The 21,818-nt window shown below is 38.1% G+C and overlaps 1 protein-coding gene across 1 annotated transcript in view; it reads left to right on the top strand.

Annotated features, from left to right (window-relative positions):
• Positions 1-13,862, top strand: part of SEMA3C (semaphorin 3C) — a 125,957-nt gene extending 112,095 nt beyond the window's left edge. The window contains exons 14-18 of the mRNA XM_026068896.1: positions 401-442; positions 1,727-1,884; positions 5,867-5,934; positions 9,242-9,372; positions 12,415-13,862. Of these exons, the coding sequence (XP_025924681.1) occupies positions 401-442; positions 1,727-1,884; positions 5,867-5,934; positions 9,242-9,372; positions 12,415-12,828 (813 nt within the window). The 3' untranslated portion in view covers positions 12,829-13,862. The remainder of the gene's footprint in view (positions 1-400; positions 443-1,726; positions 1,885-5,866; positions 5,935-9,241; positions 9,373-12,414) is intronic.
• The last annotated feature ends 7,956 nt before the right edge of the window (positions 13,863-21,818 follow it).

The raw sequence follows: 21,818 nt of genomic DNA, 5'->3' as shown, positions 1-21,818 counted from the left end.
ATTGTATGATTTTTCCGTATCATCAGTTTCAAAGAACAAACATTGTTTCTTATTGTAAAGTGAGAGTGATGACTTGAAAACACATATTTCTCCTGTATGGGTGAGGTAATATAGATGTAGTTTGACGTGATGTTACAGAAACTTGTTGATGCACATGATGAATAATAATACAGTTTAATTCAGCCAAAACATTTGGTGAGATATTCATTGCATTTATGTCGTTTGTTTAGCTCTGAAAATAGCAAAAAAATGGGTAGGAGTGAATGATGCCTTTCCAAGATATGCAAAGTTACAGTTTACTTAGATATGACTTAGGTTTTATCAAACTTAAAATTTTAGTATTGGGACAGTATTAACAAGAGAGTCTTTATCAAGTGTGATTTGGAATTTTGTCTTTCAGAGTAATTCTCCAATAACAACAATGAAGATTTCATCTAAAAAGGTAAAGAAAAGTGAAATGCCTACTTAGTGCTTATTATTTGAGAAAAAAATTGACTTAAAGACACTAAAAGACCAATTGTGATGCATCATACTGAATACAGGCATAAGATTTTCAGCTGATGAATACATAGAAATTTCACTGAAGTTTATATAAGATATGTATCTGCCCCAGAGCCACTAGGTTTAAACATTTTTTATTCATTATTTGCTACTTGCAATTCACTGAAATTATCGTGTTTTTTTTTTTCTTTTTTCTTTTGGGCAAGTAAAAAAAAAGCACTATGTGATGAAACTTGTCCTCCCCATATCTATACAACTCGTAAATTGAAATTTTCCTTTGGAAGTCTGGTCTATGCAAAAAAGACCGTGTTGGGGCTATGGTGAAATTCTGCTTGTCTGACTAGTAAGTAATAATGGTGGCAATGTGATTGATCGTATTAGCTGAGAGGGTTCTTACAGAAATGTTGAACAGCCAAGCCAAAACCTAACTAAAAATCTGTATTCCATGATTTTACAAACAAAATGGTGCTCAATATTTTACAAAATTATTAACAAGTGAAGACTACTCACTAATATAAACTCAATGTAATTTGTTAATTTTATGATAGAATGATAGGAGGAGTTTCTAGGTTTCTGTTCAAGATTAATTTGTATTTTCAGAAATATTGTTTAATTGTTTCTGAATAAAAGAATCACTCTGACCCCTATTCTGTTGATGACCTATTCACTTGCATTTCCTTTGCAAAAGCTTTCACTTACCATAATAATTCTGTTGGTTTACTGTTCAAGGTATATAAGGCTAACAGAATCTGGCCCTAAGCTCCAATGTAATCTCTAGGTTTTATGCCTTGGAAATCTACACACTGGAAAATCCAACCAGGAGCACTGCATAGTATTTATTAAAGTGACTATATGCAGAGAAAATACTTAGTTCAAAGGCTTGATCCAATAATCCTTGCTGAATAAGAACCATGTTCTCAAATCTGAACAGTGTTAACTCAGCCTCTCAGCCCCAGAACAGAACAATGACACTCAATGTCCAAAAAACATTAACATTCCTCAGTGTTTCTAAGTGTTTTCTAACAGGAAGGTGGAAATATTATAGGCCTATTCACCTGGGAGGTTTCTGTTTATTTTAGCTTTATATATATTAGCAGTTCCCCTCTTGGTATTGAGTTATTTCCAAAATTAATTGAAAGGGTTTTAGGTGTGTGAGCTGCATCTTGGGTGAAGCCCCTCCACTGAGTTCCACATCTGAAATAAATCTTTCCATTTCCTTTTGCAGCAACAATTGTACGTGAGCTCAGATGAGGGGGTCACCCAGGTATCCTTGCATCGCTGCCAGACCTACGGGACCGCCTGTGCAGACTGCTGTTTAGCCCGGGACCCTTACTGTGCCTGGGACGGCAGCTCCTGCTCCAGGTTCTATCCCACAGGAAAAAGGTGAGTCAGTATTAAGCAGCCCGGTGAAGTTTGCAAGGAAAGTGGAGGGATTTTGTTCTATTATGTAGCCTGAGGCCATGTAATGTGATATAGAGGTGGGATGTCATTCATTTCTGGAGCATTTACAAGCAATACCTGTGTGGCTATTGTGCTTGGCATTGTACATCACCTAGGAGTATATGCTAAAGCAGTATATGGTAAGAGCTTGCCTTTTCATATTTAAAGTGTAAAGACTGTAAAAACAATGGGGGGGGGAACTATTCCCTAATCATATATATTAATCCTTCTCTTTCATGCACATGAAAACAGTGAAATGTATTTGTTCCCTTTGTTTAAATTCAGTTGTGCTATGGATGTAATTAGGATACCTCCTAAATACAGCAAAATATCTCTGAGGCTGTCTGAGGAATAATTTATTTTTTTGTTTCTCATTTACTCCTGACTGAGAAGAACTATTTCCAAAGAAATTTTAGGCAAATTTGATTTCAATGCAATGCCTGCTAGAATTGGGGGTTTCGATGTGAGATTCATTAAATCAGACAGGGAAAGCAATTCCTCTTTAGTTTACAACAGCTAATAGTCCATCTCATAATTCTTATGCAAAACAGGAGCCTCCTTCCTCCTCCCAAGGGAAATATTTAATAGCAGGAGGCTGTAGTGAGATCTTATATTACTAGGATTTCACTGCATATACAAACAAAGCTACATAATACACGATGAAGTATTACTGCAGAGGAGCTAAACCTTTTGGATGCATGCCTGAGTTTTATCCAGTATGTGCCACGGTACTCAATCCTTGCACCCAAGCTGCAAATGCACAAGGCTATCTACCATTAATGTGCTTTACTCCTTTACCAAAGTGGAGGGAGCTGGTAGACAGAAAGAGGCAAAGCTTGGCTCTGGTCTGGTAAACCAGCCAGCTTATGGCAATGCCATCCTTTGGGATTAAAGATGATTACTTTTGCTGTTGTGGAGTCTTTTTGAATCATTCCATATTTCAGACTAAAAAGCAAACTACTATCTTACCATATAGCAACAAAAGATGTGATGAAATACCTGGCCTGTTTATTACATTCACTTAGCTCGCCCATTCAGCCTCCAGTCTGTGAACTGATTGTTTTCTTCCATGAAACAAAGGTCAGAAGGAAAGAAAAGAAAACTCCTCAAGTCTCAGGCCACCCAACTCCCACACTAGCATATTTGCTGAAAGACATAACTGAGCAGTCAGGTATGCCTAATCTGTGCAGTTTCCAGGGCATTCCTTACCATCTCTATTATATCCCCATAATTATTTCCATTGGGGCTTGCTCTGTTGCTGACATTTTTTTGCAATTTGCTTTTTATGTCAAACCAAAATAAACACCTAAGACTGTATGGAAAAAAATCTGTTTTTTAGATGTTAAAGAAATGAGTTGTCCCTTTATCTAACAAAAAAGATTATGAAGGAGAAAACATTGGTAATTTGAGCTAAATCCCAGTCTAGACATTAGTATCTTTCTGCTAGATGTATTTGCTCATGTGCTTCTCTTGCCACTTCTGTCTCCCATGGATTACTGTAGTTCCTTGTCCTAGGCTTCTTTGCCTCAAAACACCTGACCATATCTTTATTTTCTAAACATCATCATCTCAACCAAATATCTCTGTTCTTTTTTTGGATAAATATCACACTCTAAGTTTACACTCACAGAACTAGTTTAATGCAACAGGCATTTCATTTCTGTTAGCGTGGAGCAACTCGTGGTAGCACAGGGTTCCTGAAGTTCACCGAAAAATTCTTCACTGTCCCCTTTGACTCACATATGCAGTTCATGAGAGTTAAGATCACAAGTCATAATGTGAAATTTTTGATGGTAAGCATTAAAAATATACTTGGAATGTCAGAAATTACTCCTTTGAAAGATCACCTTTCAAATGGTTCCTTTTAAAACAATGCAGTGAAGCATCAGGTGACATGAGATTATAAGGGCTGTCTCTCAGTGTTTGTGCAGTGCCTAATATAATGGGGCCACAGAGACATCACCCTTCACTTAGCAGCACTGGAGCTCTAGGGACTTTTTATGGTTTCTGATCTCGTAAGTCATTAGTGCATAGCTGAAAATATGGCTATTACATATCCCAAAAGCATCCCTTTGCAGTAGAGTTTATTAGGAATATAGTTTTTCATTGAATTTGATAAATATTGAACTAATTTATGAATATTAAGCAAAATAACATATCTTGAGAATAAAGATTTAACTTTGAAATTTTCATGTATTGAATTCTGTGAGCTATGACCTCCTAGAAAAGTGCTATTTCAAGTGAGCCAGATTTTATTCCCTGATGCACTAAATAATTGTAATAGTTGCTTACCTCCTTTTAGTTTGAAAAGATGTTGTCAGCATGATATAGATGAGGTTCAGTTATGGAAAAGAGGTTTCCCTAACCATCTGCCCTTTGCCATTTTCATAAGAGCATCCCAAGTGCGATCCATAGTCTCTGATGGGGATTATGAGCCATGCTATTGATGATAAACTTACCAACGTGAGTATTTTGGAATACAGTGGCTAGAAGGAAATGATAGTTTCAAAATGAAAGTGAAGTATTCTTTTTTGAAGAATGGCTATTGGAACAGGTTAAGACAGTGTTGTAGCAAATCCCCTGCCAATGGAAAGGAAGAAAGGAGAGAGAGAGAGTTGGGATGGGACGGGACAGGACGGGAAGGGAAGATTTTTTTCTAGTTCAGTCAAGAATCAATCCAGAGAAGTTCAAACACTCATGTAATTAAACATCTAATTTCTCACCTATAACTTCTTTAGGAACATAAAACTATCCTAATGTGTGTTTCTGAATTAACTCAGCTGTGGCAATGTTGTGCAGCTCAGCACTTGATTGCATTTCATTTTCACTGAGATCCACAAGCTAGGAATCCTTGCATACATGCATAAAGCAGGAGGATTTTCTGGAAGACACATTTGGAAGAACTGCAGAGCCTCCCCTGTTACCAAGAAATGCAGCAGTTAGACCATTGTCTAGAATGTGGGACATGTAGATTCAATTTACATCTCCATCTGAGGGGTTTGGGACCTTTATTTCCTAGACTATAGAAAGGCTCATCAGTCCTTTCAGTTGATTTTTTTTCATTTTTCAAGGAGTTATTAAGTGTTTGGAGGCTAGAGAGAGAAAGTGAGGGTTTGAATGACTCTATAATTGTATTTGGTATGAAGTATTCGCTGCCATAGGGACAGAAATGCTGGTATTCCTCATCCCAGTAAGCTGCCTAGCTACTTTGCTACAGGATCATGATTTTGCATCTGTCATCCAAACAATAGAACAAAGTCTCTTTGGGAAGTATTCCGAGACTTTACAAGTTTGGGTATCTTCTGGAACAAAAAAGGTTCACATACCCTAAAACAGATGACAGAATTGAACCTCAGCTCTCCATCATTTTGGGTGAATATCCCAACCTCTTTGCTACTAAATTAAAATATAGTACTGGTAATCACTTTTGAGAGAAAAGGCTGGCAAAAAAAAAAAAAAAGATAGCGTGTACAGGTATGCAACCAAAAATAAGGTGCCTAAATCGAGGAGGGAACATTCCCTATGGCATCATCTTCTGTCAGTTTGATAGAAGAGAGCATTAGGACTTATGGGTCCTATCTTCGGTGCTTGCCGTTACGAAGACCTCCAGCTCAGGGTCCTGGCTCTGAGCGTTACTGGTGTTGCAACAGTGAACCTCTGTTTGTTTTCTGTATCAACTCTACCCCTTCCGTCTCTATACCTCTATTGCAAAATTTCTTTACCTACCAAAAGTACAACAGTTTTACAAACTTCTGCAAACTGGTTGTTCTCTGAAACAGTATCTTCACTGTATGCCTGCCAGTAGTAAAGCACACTCACCGTAGGTTATGAAAACTTCCACTAATTTTGGATCTAGGTTAAAAAAAGTGTTTATTTGCAGTGTAACTATCTTGGAATAACATTTTGTGTTTGTACAATATTTCAGGAGAAGTCGTAGGCAAGACGTGAGACATGGAAACCCTCTGACTCAGTGCCGAGGTTTCAACCTGAAAGGTACTGTAATTTAGAAATCCTCGTGCTATATAAAGAGCACACAGCTTTCCTTTATATGACTCATCATCACTCACATTATCTCTGTGGTTTACTGGTAAAGCATAATTATTTTCCAAGTCTGAGTTTTGTTCTGTTTTGTTTTGATTTTAACATCTTTCCTTGCATTTACATGAAACCTGCATACGTATGATAAAATGCCGAACCATGGTATAGCATATAAGAAATGAGAAGCTGACAATGTTGACTAGAAACAGATACAGTGAAATCAAGGGCTGTTATACTCCTAAATCCCTTCAGTCTTTATTAATGTCCCTTAATGCATTTAAGTCTTGGGCCTCAGGTTTATTCCGAACATTTGAGGAGAGTTTATATTTTGGAACATATCCTTCAGCAAATGGCTGGTAAAAGATACACCATCCTAGCCCAGCCTTTTGAGTTATGATTCTTCCCTTTCTACTCTCACACAGGAAAATAAATTCCTCTAATGAAGGAAGAATTTATGAAGTCCCTAATAAAGTCCCTTATTTCTGGTTGTACAACTGTTTAGTCAGCCTGGTCACAGTGAGGGTGGACAGTGGAGCCAGTGCCCTGCCCTTCTCGGCCACCGCTTTCTCCATCTACTCCTGGTTGACTGACAGCAGTCAAATATGGCCAAAGTCCTAGTTAGAGTAGACACGTATACAGCAAGGCAATATAGACCCTTTTAACCCCAGCATGTCTGAGCAAGGCTGTGACAACCTATCCCATTAAAACCAAGGGCACACATTAGAGAATCAAGCTCATTCCACCTCTATTTTTCAGCCCACATTTCAAAGTGTGTTCTAATTTGTGCCATCTGGAGTCTAAATAATAGACCTCATGGTAAATTTTTCTTTTTTCTTTTTTCTTTTTTTAATTAAATGAAAGAGAAATGCTTTAAGAGTTATCTATGAAAAGATCATTTAATGATAATTCCATCTGATGGTTTCCTGGATCTTGGAGGAATCTCCTGGGACAAAATAAACCACAGGAGTCAGCAGGCCACAGCTCCCTCAGCCAGAATGTGGCTAATCCTGCTCCAGCTGCCAATCTGAAGAGGCAGCCAGTCTTTCCCCATGACTCAGATCACTTAGCTGAAGTTGAAGCCTCAGCAGGTGATTACGAAAGATGAGCCCACGGTTAGGGTATGCACCTGAGCGCTGAGACATCCACATTAAAGCTGAGGCTCTGAATCATGTAGTAAATTGACCTGAGTTTCCTACCTTGCAGGCATGTGCTCTGACTGCGACCCATTGTCTGTGCTAAGGTTGGGTGTCTCCTGTTTCAGCCTGGAAAATGTGAGAATGTCAGCTGTCTGCTTTCAGGCTGAGGGGAGACCAGTGTGTGAACCTGGCCAGTTTCTGTGAGACAGAATTCCTGTTTTTTCTTAAGGTGGATTTATTTATAGGTTGATGCTTTAGCAATTTTTAAGGATGTTTTGGTGAGGTCAGGACAGCAGTGGGATATAGCGTAGGTAGGTGGCAGTTTTTGTTTTTGTTTTTGTTTTTTTTCCCCCCAGTGGAATAAAAGATAATAAGAAACAGCAGCTTAGACTCATTCAAAATATAATTCAAGTCATTTATAGCAAAACTATTATGCTGGGAGAAAAATGAAATCTATCCAAAAGACAGAAAGGCTGAAAGTCAGGTGTAGCAAGAAATCATCCAAGTTCATAAGAAACCATAATTTTGAAGCTAAGGCTTTAAGCATGATATGTTGCATACCTTAGATCTCTTAACTCACATAAATTGAGCAATTTTTAGTGTATTTCTATTTTTAAATAGATCATCAAGAACTAAGGGGTTTGTATGACTGCTTTTCAAATGTTCTGTAAAGTCCTTAATACTGTTAAGCTTTTGTTAGTTCTTAGGGCCATTAGGAAAATGCATTTGTACTCTCTCACTCTTTTTCTTAGCATGTATAGAGTAGTAATAGTATGGACTAGGCAAGAAGGATAGATGTGTATTGATCAATTAAATAGATAAAAATGCTTTTCTGTGATACACCTAGTCCCGGTGTATATAAAAACAAAAATGTATTATGGTCCGAGTATGTTTCACACAGCTATGTTTGCCAGTTCCCAGGTAAGCTTTTTGCTAATTTGTGATCTTTGATTGCAAGATCTTTCCACACTGATCTTCTGAAAATTACAGTTGATTTTGTTACAGCTTCATAAATGTGCTAAGGACTTTACAGGACTAAAGCCAAATAAAGTCTCCTTCTTTTATTGGCATAGATTCCAATTTAACATATCAGCTGATGAAATAATGTAAAAAGAATGGGAGATAAAGTACAGTATGAGTAAAACCAGTCTTATGACTGTATAAAAACACAGTCTGATTTTAGACATATTTAGATTTCTAGGTGATTCCATTTCTCATATTTTGTATCCATTGCTCTTGAATCAAGAAATAGAATTTGTATTTCACATATGATGTAACCTTTTAAATCTGGAAGCGTGATATTTTCAAGATAAATATTATTTGGGCAAAGCAATGAACATCTAATAGTTCCTATCAGTAATTGACAATTGTTCATCTATTGAGACTATAAAAGGGCACAATAAATCTAAGCGATGACGTACACTCAGCATTTGCCTTTTTGTTGCTGGAGTGCGATAAATCTGTCCTGGTCTCTGTTGCTAGCCTGTCTACCTATTCATTGCATTTCAGATTTAGAGCAAAGTCCTTTTCTTGCTTTGTTAGTAACAGAAATGGATGAGGGGGAGTAGAGTCTGCCCTCTTTTGCCTCCTTGTGATACTGCAAGACAAGCGGGATAGACGGAGCCTTCTCTAGGGCATGCTGTATTCTGAGTCACACCAACCGTATTGTCCCAGCTCGTAAACTGTGAAGTATGAATAAATACCTCATTCAGCTTTGGACAGTTCCAGATAGGTTACCCTGTGTTATGAGAATGACTATATTTCAGAGAAGAATATTCCTGAACTCTGTTATCCTATCAGCAGAGCTTTCCGGGCAGGATACAAGTCAGTAAAATGTCTAGAAATACATTTATCTACCAGCCTACAGGTGTCCTACTTTCTTGGAACAGACCATGCCTGACTGAAAACACTGGTACTTGGAATTGGCTATACTTCTTCACATTTCATTCCTCTTCCTTGAAAATTCTGTGCCCTAAATTACTAATTGTTGGCCAGCATCAGGATCATACATATTTCAGTTGACCTGAAAATTATATATTTGCTAATAGTGCAAATATGTAGTTACTTGCTTTCTATATGAAACTATCATTTACAGTAACCTGACCTGTCTTCTTTTTTCTTTCCAGCATACAGAAATGCTGCAGAAATAGTCCAGTATGGAGTAAAAAACAACACCACCTTTCTTGAATGTACACCCAAATCTCCTCAGGCTTCTATTAAATGGTTACTACAGAAAGACAATGACAGAAGGAAAGAGGTGAGTAATCAGAACGGTAGGAAGGGACCTTAAGTGATCATCTAATCCATTCCTCTGACCAAGACGAGATAGCTTTTGTCTTTCATCAGACAATGTAGTTACAGTGAAGCAGTTTGGAAAATCTGCATGGACACAGGGCAGTGACCAGCGCTTTTCTTGCATAAATAAGGGCAGAGTCTTCAGAATGGCATCTGATTTCTCAGTCCCACTGATTTATGTCAGAGCAGAACACCTATTAGAAAATTCCAGTCTGCCCCTAAAGTCAGGGAACTAATTAATGAATCTTTCCTTTACATCTTACTAATGGCAAAACAAAAGTTTGCAGCACTTAAGACGTCTTATTGAACTGAGGAAGTAGGCATAAAAGCAATAAGTTGTATAAAGTTCAGGAAGAAGTCTGGATCCAGTAGCCCCTCAGTGCAATTGAAGAGATAAAAGGCAAAAGTGGGAGAAATGTGAAAGGTTTTCTTAGTAAGAAAGTAGTTCAAGCTGAGAACACATTGACAAAAGCATTTCCCCACTATGGTGCTATCACATTTTCCATTACTGCACTCTCTTAGGCTCTCAAGTTTCAGCACTGTAATATACAGTGTGATTGTTTATGGGGAATGTGCCTTCCTTAAGTAATATGAAAGGGGAAAAAATCCGTTTCGAATCCAAGACAGTTACTGCATGAATAAAAAGGAACTTTCTTTGTAAAGAAAAATTAAGTAATATGGTGTCTGTTGATAGATTATAAATGCTAAAAAGCAGTACTCTCATATCAGGCCATTTTCCAATATCAGAGAGGACTTACAAGCCTTCCACTGAGTCTTTCTTTGCTGTTTCTCTCCTGTACTCTGGTAAGACTCAAGCCCTGTCCTGGCACTGTAGGTGCAATTCTTTAACTCCTTGCTTCAGCTGAACGCTTCCCTTTTTACTTTTTGTATGTTCAGTAATTACATTAGAATCAATGAAGTTTTAAGTAGCAACAGACAAAATAAGACAATCAAAGGGTTCATTATGTTTCAAGCTAAGCTGAATCTCTGTGAATTCTAAAAATCTTACCCCCAAATCTGACTCAAAATTTTCACAAGAACAGAATAGCTTTTAAATTAATTCTGAAGAGAATTGCATATAAGCAAAGTCTGGTGGCAAAAAAGAAAAATCTTTCACAGAAATACCAGCACTGATATTCTCACATAATGGATTAAATTAGCACTTTTTACTTCACAGATGATATGCAAAGGGACATGTGCACCATGATTTATAATCAGATGATAACTTAATAAGCTATGGTATCTTGCTTCCTTTGGATGATGTGACCATCTTCTGGGATTGTCCATAGTTTGAAGCAAGAAAAGAAATAGGATAGTAGAGAATTGCTGTAGGATTTTAATGAACCAATCCCAAATAATACTATTTCTATGAGCACTTTTATACCAAGCTGTAGACTTGACAATATAGATAGAGTCCTTTGGAAATTAGCCCCATGAACCAGTTCACACTCAAAACATTTACAGAATCACAGAATGGTGGGAGTTGGAAGGGACCTCTGGAGATCATGTACTCCAAAACCCCTCCTCAAGCAGGTTACCCAGGACCATGTCAAAACCTGACTGGGTTTTGAATATCTCCGAGGATGGAGACTTCACAACCTCTCTGGATAACCTGCTCCAGTGTTCAACCACCCTCCCAGTGAAGAAGTGTTTTCTTATGGTCAGAGAGAATTCCCTGTGTTTCGGTTTGTGCCCATTGCCTCTTGTCCTGTCACTGGTGACCTCTGAGAAGAGTATGGCTCCATCTTCTTTACACCCTCCCATCAAATATTTATAAACACTGATAAGATCCTCCCTGAGCCTTCTCTTTTCCCGGCTGAACAGTCCCAGCTCTCTAAACCTCTCCTCATATAAGAGATGCTCCAGTCCCTTCATCATCTTTGTGGCCCTTTGCTGGACTTCCTCCAGTAGGCCCATGTCTCTCTTATTCTGGGGAGCCCAGAACTGGACGCAGTACTCCAGATGTGGCCTCACCAGGGCTGAGTAGAGGGGGAGGATCACCTCCCTCAACCTGCTGGCAACACTCTTCCTGATGCACCCCAGGATACCATTGGCCTTTTTGGCCACAAGGGCACGTTGCTGGCTAGGCAACTTGTTGTCCACCAGGACCCCCAGGTCCTTCTCTGCAAAGCTGCTCTCCAGCTGTCTGGACCTAGCCTGTACTGGTGCATGGTGTTGTTCCTCCCCAGGTGCAGGACTTTACATTTGCTTTTTTTTGAACTTCATGAGGTTCCTGTCAGTCCATTTCTCCAGCTCACTGAGGTCCCTCTGAACAGCAGCACAGCCATCCAGTGTATCAATAACTCCTCCCAGTTTTGTATCATCTGCAGCCTTGCTGTGGGTACACTTGATCTCATCGTGTAGGTCATTAATGAAGATGTTATCTGCATTGGCCACCTTATCCACCCTTGGGGGACACTACTACTGACTGGCTGGACTTTGTGCTGCTGCTTTGAGCACAGCAGTTGAGCTAGTTTTCGGTCCACCTCACCGCCCATTTATCTAGCCTGTACTTCATTAGTTTGTATATGAGCTTGTTTGTTTAGACAGATCAACCATTGGCCTTATTCTGCACCTTTCTTCCACCAAGTCACAGCTGCAACTTCTGATTTTGGAAGGGAAGTCCTCAGGGTTGTAACCCTAGCAAATAAAAGTTAATTTTCTCAGCTCCATTATTTGAACATGATGAAAACTCTTTTTTCATCTAGTCTCCAGGTTTGCATCTTTGTCTTCATCCCAATCAAATCTACTGTAACATAATGAACAAAAATACTGAAAAAATTTTCCTTCCGGACGCTTACCTCAATTTAAGTAAGCTACCTCCTAACATTAGCAATAACAGTGATTACTGGGAGACACATGCTAAAGCAAAATAGAATACCTTTAAGAAGGAATAGAAACCCTTTAAGAAGGAGGCATTTGAAAAGAGACTTAGCAGGAAATCCAATACTGCATTGTTCCATAACATTCTCTAAAAATTTTCTTATGCCTTTTTGCCCTTTAGGTCAAGCTTAATGAAAGAATCATAGCTACTGAGCAAGGACTCCTGATTCGCTCTGTCCAAGACACTGATCGAGGACTTTACCACTGCATTGCAACAGAGAACAGCTTCAAGCAAACCTTAGCCAAGATCAATTTCAAAGTGTTGGATTCAGAGATGGTGGCCTTCATGACTGACAAGTGGTCCCCTTGGACCTGGGCCAGTTCGGTACGAGCACTGCAGTTCCACCCGAAGGACTTTGTGGGAGCTTTCAGCCATTCAGAAATGCAGATGATTAATCAGTACTGCAAAGACAGTAGACAGCAAGGTCAACAAAGGGAAGAATCCCAGAAGATGAGAGGGGACTACAGCAAATTAAAGGCCCTTATTAATAGCAGGAAAAGTAGAAATAGAAGGAATCAGTTACCTGGACCTTAATTTTATTTTATAGAAATAGATATCTTTGCCCTCACTGTAGGGGGCTTATATTTGTCTGTTGAGAACAAATTCGAGCAAACTTGATAAAAATTTAAATGAAAATCCAAGAAGCCTCAGAAAAGATTCTCCTCTCAATAAAGTGCAGTGTAACTTAAGAAAAATATTGGAGCATTTTATTTCCTAGATGCTTACTGGCACTAGGCTGAGCCCTGTCCTAGAAGCAAAACTGAGTATTTATCTTAAACCAGATTCACATTTGACATCTCAATATTTAATTACAGTTGAATAGAAATCTTTAAAAAATCAATGCAGTATTTTGTGACTCTGGAACTGTACCAAACAGACTGGTGATGAAAGAATCTGGGTTAAGATGCATACTCAGAGTAGGATGGTACTAAGATTTCCTTGCACTGCATTTAAGAACATGAGTTTCTACTTGTTTACGGTTCAATATTGGGTTTACAACTTTCACTCATTGTTCAAATCCATGTGAATGCATGCAGATAGGAAGCAAGTAAAGTATAGTAGAAATGTTTCATTCAGAGGTCAAATGAAGGAACATGTAGGAGAACAGAAATGAATAATTGCTTTTATGCTTTATCAGAGGAAACACTGATTATTGTGCATAGTATGAGTTGTAATGAATTAATAAGTTCTGGAATGTAACTTAAAATATGTCTGCTCATATTGATTTCTATTAATATAGGATGTCTTATAACACTACATAGCTTTATAAGTGGCACAAAGCTAACATGAGAATGTTCATTGTAGGTACAATTTTGAAAAGCACCTAAGTGACTTAGGTATTTTAGTTATTTTTCAAAGAGTTACACTTCAAGTTTTTCAAATGCAGAATGTGGGTGTACAGTACAGCTTACTCAAAAACTAAACTCACAGGTTATCTTTAACATATTCCATGATGAAATTGGAGCTGGTCTGCAATGTGGAAATAAGTCATGAGCATCTGATGCTGAATCTGAAATCTGAACTTGAAAAATTTTGAAAAAACATGATTTTTTTTCAATGGTTTTCACATGGTTGCTTTAAACATTCAAAATATGTTTGTTAATTTTTTTTTAATTAAAGGATTTTCATTTTTCAGTCTTTTTACCCTTTTTCTTTTTGGTGTTCTTTTCATAATTTAACCCTTTTTGTCAACTTTCTGCTAAGAAGAAGAACAGGGGAAAAAACAAGAAAGAGGGGAAAATAAAACTGAAAAAATGGTTTTGGTCAAAACCTCAAAAATAAAACATTTTTGAAAGGTATATTTAAAAAAAAATGTTTTTGTGTACGAAGCAGCTGTTGACTCTAATGAAGTATGTTTAGTCAAAAACTGGGTAAGTGTGCATCTATCAAACCATCCTGGGAAAAGCTATCACCTTTTTTGATCAGCACTAATGCCAGAAAGTAGCAACAAATCTTGGTCATTTCACTATGTGAGAGGGTTCTGGAATCCAGTGAGTCTGTTCACAGGAGATACATAACAGGGATTAAATATATGTGACCTTAGAAATATGATGTTTTATTCCCTGATATTTTATGTTGTTTTACAACAATATAAGCTAATTATGCTCAGCTGAAGAAAATGTAAATTTCTAAGTGAATGAGGGAAAATAACTTCTGAACCCAGAGAAGAAAAATTATTTTTAAAAAGTTGTTAGTTCCAGTAACAGATGATACTGTATTTAGAAGTATAGTTTTAAAAATTTTTATGAAATTTTGTTGAAACTCTTTGGGCATTATTTTGATTCTGCTTCTATTAGACTACACTGGGAGTAACTCTACAGCAATTAGGAGAACATCTCTGGATTTATGCCAGTGTAAATTAAGATCTAGTGCAATGGAGTTAACTCTGGTGTTTAACTGATACCAGAGTTGGATATGTCACTTTATCACCATCTGATGCAGAATAGCTGGGAAAAGGGTCCTGATCAAACCACTTAAACATTGTCTCTAAGTCCCTTTGACTCTAGTGGGAGCTCTTGGACTTGACTGCATGTGCTTACTACTTGCTTCAAAGGGGATGGCAATGCTTCCATGCTTACCTGTTACCATGTAGTTAAGTGCTCTTCTTAATCAAGGCCTAAATGCATATTTATACAGTACGCAGCCACTGGTATCTAAGGTCCTTCCTCACAGAAACCATAGCGAAACTTTGACTTCAGTGAGCTTGGATCTGACTCCAAAAGCTGGCAAAGCGGATTCGGGGCGGGGGGAAGAAAATGAGATGGGTAAATGAAAGTGAGGTTTTTTTTCCCAGCTGACTTTCAGTGCAGCGAACTACTTTCCTTTTTCTTTTTCTTTTTTTTTTTTTTTGAGGATGAGTGACTTCTGAAGTGCTTGTTACAAACCAAAAATTTGAGTGCCACAAAATGAAACTACCTCCTAGAATGACATTAGTGTATATGCTCTGTATGCTACCATGCTCTTCCTCATTTCCCCAGCAGATTCACTGCAGAGTTAGTGTGATATTAATGTCTATTGTGAGAATCATAATTCTTTCCAGATGAAATACGGTGATTAATAAGTACTTAAGGGTACAGTTTACTCTTTAAGTGGTTAGGTACAGTGATATTTTAATAGGCCCCCATTAGGCCTCAGAAATTATAGTTACACTGTTTTCTAATAGAATATTGGAAATAGGGGATTCTGTTAAAACAATCAGCATAGCTCAGAGTTTCATATGATTATAAAATAATTTTTTTAAAGCTGCTTCATATACCATTATTATGGTATGACTGTTTAAGGGATTACACTTAAACTAACATTTTTCCTGCTGCATGAAAACTTCAGCATATATATATATATATATTTATATATATATATATATATATATATATATATATATATAAAATAAGCTTCTGTCAATGTGTAACCAGTCCAAGCTTCCATGCTTTCGCAGACTTCCCCTGTGTATAGAGTAGTCAGGAGCCAGGTTCTCAGCTGGTATAAACTCATGTAACTTCCTTGCTGTCCATTTAGTTACTGTGGTTTATACCAGCTAAGGGTTTGGTCCTAAATGTACAGAATAGACAGACAGCGATTTTTATTTGTTTAAAATAGCCCCTCTATTGTAGGTAACACCAAAACTTAGGACTGTAATATTGTTTGTGCTATTTAATACTTCCTATTTTGAGGATTACTGAATAATGTATATAATTTTATTCCTTAAAAAATACAAAAGCAAAATGACTTCTAGACACAACTTCACCAAATGTAAAGATATGTTCTCTGCTATTTTTTTTGGCTATTTTTGTTTTGTGTAGTTTGTAAAGTTTGCTGAAACCTTGACTTAACGATGTGTTCTCTGCAATTGTTGTTATTGTAGATATGTGTGTTTTATTAAGAAAACGCTGTTTTAAAAAGTGTAGGTATGTGTATAAGTTCCTAGCATGATGAAACTGTAATTACAGTGAATATGCATTATATAGTGTGTAAGAAGAACAAAATGTAGTATAACATAGTGCTATTTAATTGACTATCTAAAATACTATTTGCCTGACAAAATAAAGTGTGTTGCAACAACTTAAAAATTTATTCTGTTTTCCCATTTATAGATATGTGCTGAAAATAAGGAACTTTATTTCTTTATCTGAAGAGTAATCCCATATGCTTTCATAAACAATCCGGGAAAATACCCCAGCCTTAGGAATTATAACTGATCAGTTTTTTGCAAATATTCCAGACCAAATACTCAGTCAAAGAGATTTCCAGAATAGATGAGAATTCAGAGACAAACTCTTTCAGAAATGATCCTGTTTAAAGACCATGTGTATGAACAGGTCAACATTTTTCCATTGTAAAGCAAATTCAATGAAAAGTGTTTTTTCTACTGAGCATATAAAGTCACCAATGCCTGACTTTAAAAAAAGAGGAGTGAAATGCAAATGCTTTTGCTTTTATTTCACTGAAAAAAAATGCATTCTGTGGAAAGCTGCAAAGAAAACCTTTTGTTTGGTTGAGATTTTTCTTTCGTTTCAGCCGCGAGGCGTTCACCAAGCGGCTCTGCAGGCGAGGCAGAACAGCGGCTGCATCTTAGGGAGCTGCGGCACGCTATCCCCTTTGCTGGCTTGTCCTCCGAGGGAAATCACCTGCCTGACACCTCCAGTGCCCTCTTTTTTCCTGTGTTTATTGTCTTAGCAGTGTCATTATTGCTATTCTTACATTCTGTTTTTCCAGAGGGGTTTTAAAAAGAAAGGGCAGGCCTTGCTCAGTTCTTTGGGACAATAATTAGAAATTAAATGTCACAAATACTGACCTTCACAACAAGGTTCTGCATCGTTAAACTTGGGTCTTTATTTCCCAAATAGATAGACTCCTACAAGGCTTTATGAGGTGTGAGGAGGATAAAATTACCTCACTCTAGGATTTCCATCCTGGCTAGTTTTAGTCAGTTGTGTTGATACTAGGTAGTTAGCTACTCAGCGCTCAGGCAAGTTTGGAGCTGAACCTGAGGTCTCCAGCAGTCCCACTGCACTGAAGAAGTGTCTGGATTGGGCTACAAAAGTCAGGGATTAGAAAGCTGAGCATTTACAGATTTTAACACTTTGAGATGAAAACCTTTTCTCAGATCTGATCCTCTCTCTTTAAATCCTGTTCAGTCTTTTGGTGATGTTCTCCCCCTTCTCTTTTTCTCCCCCATTCTGCAGGTCCAAGGCAGGGTTCATCTGTTTATTGCTTTGCTTCCTTAGCACCAAGCAGTGGCAAAACAAGACATGCAACTTCCTCAGGACATCAGATGTCAGATCTTCGAAGTTCTGAGTTTTCTCCTTTGTCTTTCAAATGCCCGCTGGGAATTTTTTTTGGCTGGGAGCTATAACGTCTTTCTTCTTGTGGCAAGCCCTGTTGAGTTAAAGCAGAATGCTAATCCCACATATTTACAGCGTTGGTTGCAATGCATCTGCCACACGCAGCCTCCCGACAGCAGTGCTGAGGGCACCACTCCTGCATGGAGCCACAGAAGCCCAGAGGGAACCATCTAAGAAAGTTGCCTGCACAGGAAGGCCCCTCTAACAGCAGAGTGGTTTGCAACGCTGCAGTGTAATTGTTGCCTGTGGAATTAAGTCACCGGCTGTAATTCTGTGAGGCAGGCCATAAAAGCAGGTTGATGCACCATGACTTTTGTCAAAAGCAATGGACTAGGTCTCAGGAGACCTATATTTCTTTATTCTTTGTGCTGCAGCTGGCTTGCTAAGCCCTTCTCCTGTACTCCAAAGCAGTCTGGGGAGATGTGACTTCATGTGATGTGAGCCCAAACGAAATTATGCACAGACACTTACCAAGGGGTTCCATACAGATATGTGCAAATATAAAAGCACATACCTACAGAGGAGCTTTCCTTTTCATACAGTATTTGCTACTCCATTTAGCCTCCTTTAACATTAATGTAAGTCTTGTCTCTGTTTTAACATGAACAGAATACGGCCTCAGGGTCCAAAGACATCAGTATCTCTGTGGGTAGAACAGTTAGCATCTCTGAGAGCATTTTAAAAGACAAATGGGTTGTTCTGCAAAAATACTTCCTTCTAATGAATCCCCTTTTTAACTTACCTTCTTCTGCACTATCTCAACAAGATTTTTTTTTTTCTTTTTAGAATTAGTAAACTTTAGCACAGCATAAAAAATAAAAAAATGCTATCATTTAACATGTCTAATCTAAACTAAAGACTGAGATTTAAAGATGCCTTGGCATTCTGAACACTCCGAAATGTAAATTCAACACAGCTGGCTCAGCAGTCAACAAATAATTACTTTACAGTGATAGACTGTCCTGTATCCCAGGAGTCATTATTGGATTCCATATACAGCTTTACAAAGCAAACAGCATTTCAAGTATTCTTAGAACTGTATCAGCTTCATTATTTTTGGTTTGAATACCAGCCTTATAAATGAACCAGAATGTTTGCTGGGCTCTGTGTTCAAGACAGTTGAGACCAAGGGATTTCAAAATATCTGACATTTTACAAAGTTCCAAAATTTCCAGAAGGTTTTAGGAAAAGCAAATAAAAACATGGCCAATGCTGTTGTCCATGGAAAATGAGAGAGACAATAAGAAACACTGTTTTCTAGCTGAGCAGCTTGTAGCATGGGGGAAGAGAAAGCAAAAATACACTTACTTAACCTTAGGTTTGCAGCTCTTTTGGATAGATGTTGTTTCTTCGCTCTTGCAGTGGTTCTTTTTCCAGTATCTGCTGGAAATGTCTCCATGTCTCCATTTCAAAGTCCCTAAAACACATAGCGTTTATACTTGCTTTCAAATTCATGTCTTAGGACACAATGTCCAGGGCATCATTTCTCCTTTCGCCTAATAAGACCTTGGTACAAATAGTATTACATACACTATAGTATATGTTATCTATAGTATCTGCCTAGAATAGTTTCAGCAATTGATATTGCATTTGGGAAAAAAAAAAAATCACAGTACTTTTTAAGCCTTTCCTCAGAATGACAGGCAGATAGGAATCGGACCCCACAGACAGACGAAGCAATGCAACATGCCATAGTTTATATAAAAACACTTTGAATATTGAATTGCAGGTTGATGGTTCTTTGAGCCTTGAAGGTCTGTTTCTCCCATAAGTAAAAGCTCACCAAAATTAATGTCTTTCACTGCCCATAGTGAAGGTTGGATTGGGCCCTTAGAGAGCTTTCATGCCTCTCATTTTTTGCTGAAAATTCAACCATCTCCTCTTTCAAAAGCTCTTCTCTTTCTAGGGTTCTTCTCTTCCTTTTCTGTATGCTCTCTTCTTTATTTCTTTCTTCAGCCAAACTCAGACTAGTAGTCCCAGAAGGGCTAGCTTAATTTGGTTGTTTTAATTACAAATCCCATTCACTACAGTACTCTCAGATATATTACCTATTATAATCTTCAACAGATGCTGCACATTATTGACTTTATCAAGCTTGCCCACTCAATAGTGTTAGTTAAAAAACAAACATAAAGTACTTTCAAGATGTTTGAAGGCTTTTGAGCTCATGAATAAATATCAGAACCAGACTACTTACTTCAATGTGTATGTTCACACTCAAAAGACATTTGCGTAACATTTTGTTCTAGTTTTCTCAGGACAGCATTCATATTGCTAAATATTCTGTGTTTCATGCCTGATAATACACATATCCAAGCTCAAAGATTTTGTTTTGGGAAACTTGAGATAACATAAAGGATTGATAGGAAAAATATAAATAGGTGGTATTAACAGACAAACTATTTGGCAGATTGCCAGTCACAAATATATTCAGTTAATTTTCCTTTATGAAAAATTATTTTGTAACTCAGAAAGGTCAATAATCGAAAGAATTAGTCTGAGCTATCCAAAGCAGTGGAGCACTAAAAACATTCCTAAGATTTTTTTTTTTTCCTGAGATCAAAGGTATTTGCCATGGAAAACAAAGATCACCTTCATTATTATAGCAACAAATCCGGAATCTTCCTTCACGTATACAGGACAAAAGGAGCCCACAAGTTTTCTTTCCTTTCTAAGATTTCTAAGAATCAGAAAGATTTATGATATTTACCTATGTATGGATCTGTAACGTGCTGCGTCCTGCACCAATTAATGTCTGGAACAGTATACCAGGAAATGGTTAAAGCCAATAATAACATGCCTGGTGGATTATTTAATGCTGCAGAAGTAGTGGATAATGCTTGCTGCCATTTGGTGACCACCTGGCACTCTGGTGCATGCTAGTTGTCTCCTGTCATCATTGCTGTTGTGGTGCAGCACACGCAGGCCAAGGAGCCCTAAAGGGAGTTAGAGACGATTCATTTTCTGGTGTTCCTGGAGACCAGCTAGAGTTTAACAAAGAAAGAAAGAATTGCCTTGCCAGTTTATTCGTTCCTGTCAAGAAGGCAAGCTGTTATTTTGAAAGGAGCTAACGACACAATGGCGAAAACCATATAAGCTGAACAGAAACTTCCCCTGCATCCTCCAGCCAACTGTAAAGTCAGCCAGCAGAAATCTCGGAAATTTTACAAGTCTTCCTGCATCAAGAGCACTCAGGTTTGGATGCCAAGAATAAATCTCACTCTGAGGGAAACCTCTGAAGTAATTGGTGTTGACTGAGCTTTTACTGGCTGGTGAGGGCAGGGCGGATTGTGGCAGACAGTGTCATGCCATAGCAGATGCTGCATCCCTCCTGCCCCATTTGTACCAGATTTTGCTGTGCTTGTCACTACATGAAGAAAGGAAGATGGCGCAGACTCCTTCCAAGCGCCGTCGTCATAGACTGGGAACCTTGGGCCTGTCCTGTGGTTCACTCCAACTACTTTGTGCTATCCCAGAAAGCTGAGACAGCCATAAACACCATTTAACTGGTTGATTAAGTCAGTTCACAGCTGCTTTTCATCACCAGAATTTTGCAAAGCAACCATGGTGAACCCTTTGGATCTAGGCCATAATTTTAAGTCCCTTTACCAGGACAAAGCAGTAAGCTGCACAAAGACAGCTTTGGGCTGGAGGGTTGTTGCGATAACCAGGACAGCTCTGATCTGCAAGTAATGCTTGACTAAGACCTCTTTCAGTTTAAGATGGGAGCATTTCTGCAATGTTTTCTGCATGCCGCACACCTATACTTCATTAAAGAAAGTAGTACTTAAGATATATCACACCTTGCACTTGAAATTTAGCAACTGAAAAAGAGCAGGAAATGCATTATTCATGAAAGATCTAGAATTCCATGTCAAGACAGTTCATGTTGAAATACCCTGAGTCTTGTGCAGATGTCATCAACTCCTGCATCATCTAACAATTCCCGTCCCCAGCTGCAAGAAAAGATTCAGCAAGCATTTCCTTGAAGACAGATCAGATTGCAGCTTGGTCCAATGTATTCACATTTGCAGTTTCTTAAGCCAGGTTCCTCATGAAAACTCCTACTGATTTCAGTTACACAGCTTGGATGAGTGAGATCTGAATAAGGCTTGTGGGAACTGGCTTTCTGAGAGATATGTATGTTCACTCCTTTTTTCTGTGTCTGGGGTCTTCTGCTTT

Source organism: Apteryx rowi, unplaced genomic scaffold (genome assembly GCF_003343035.1).
Source record: "Apteryx rowi isolate R43461 unplaced genomic scaffold, aptRow1 scaffold_282, whole genome shotgun sequence".
Classification (NCBI taxonomy): domain Eukaryota; kingdom Metazoa; phylum Chordata; class Aves; order Apterygiformes; family Apterygidae; genus Apteryx; species Apteryx rowi.
Note: the sequence above shows the minus strand (reverse complement) of the source record. Positions and strands in the feature narration are given on the sequence as shown.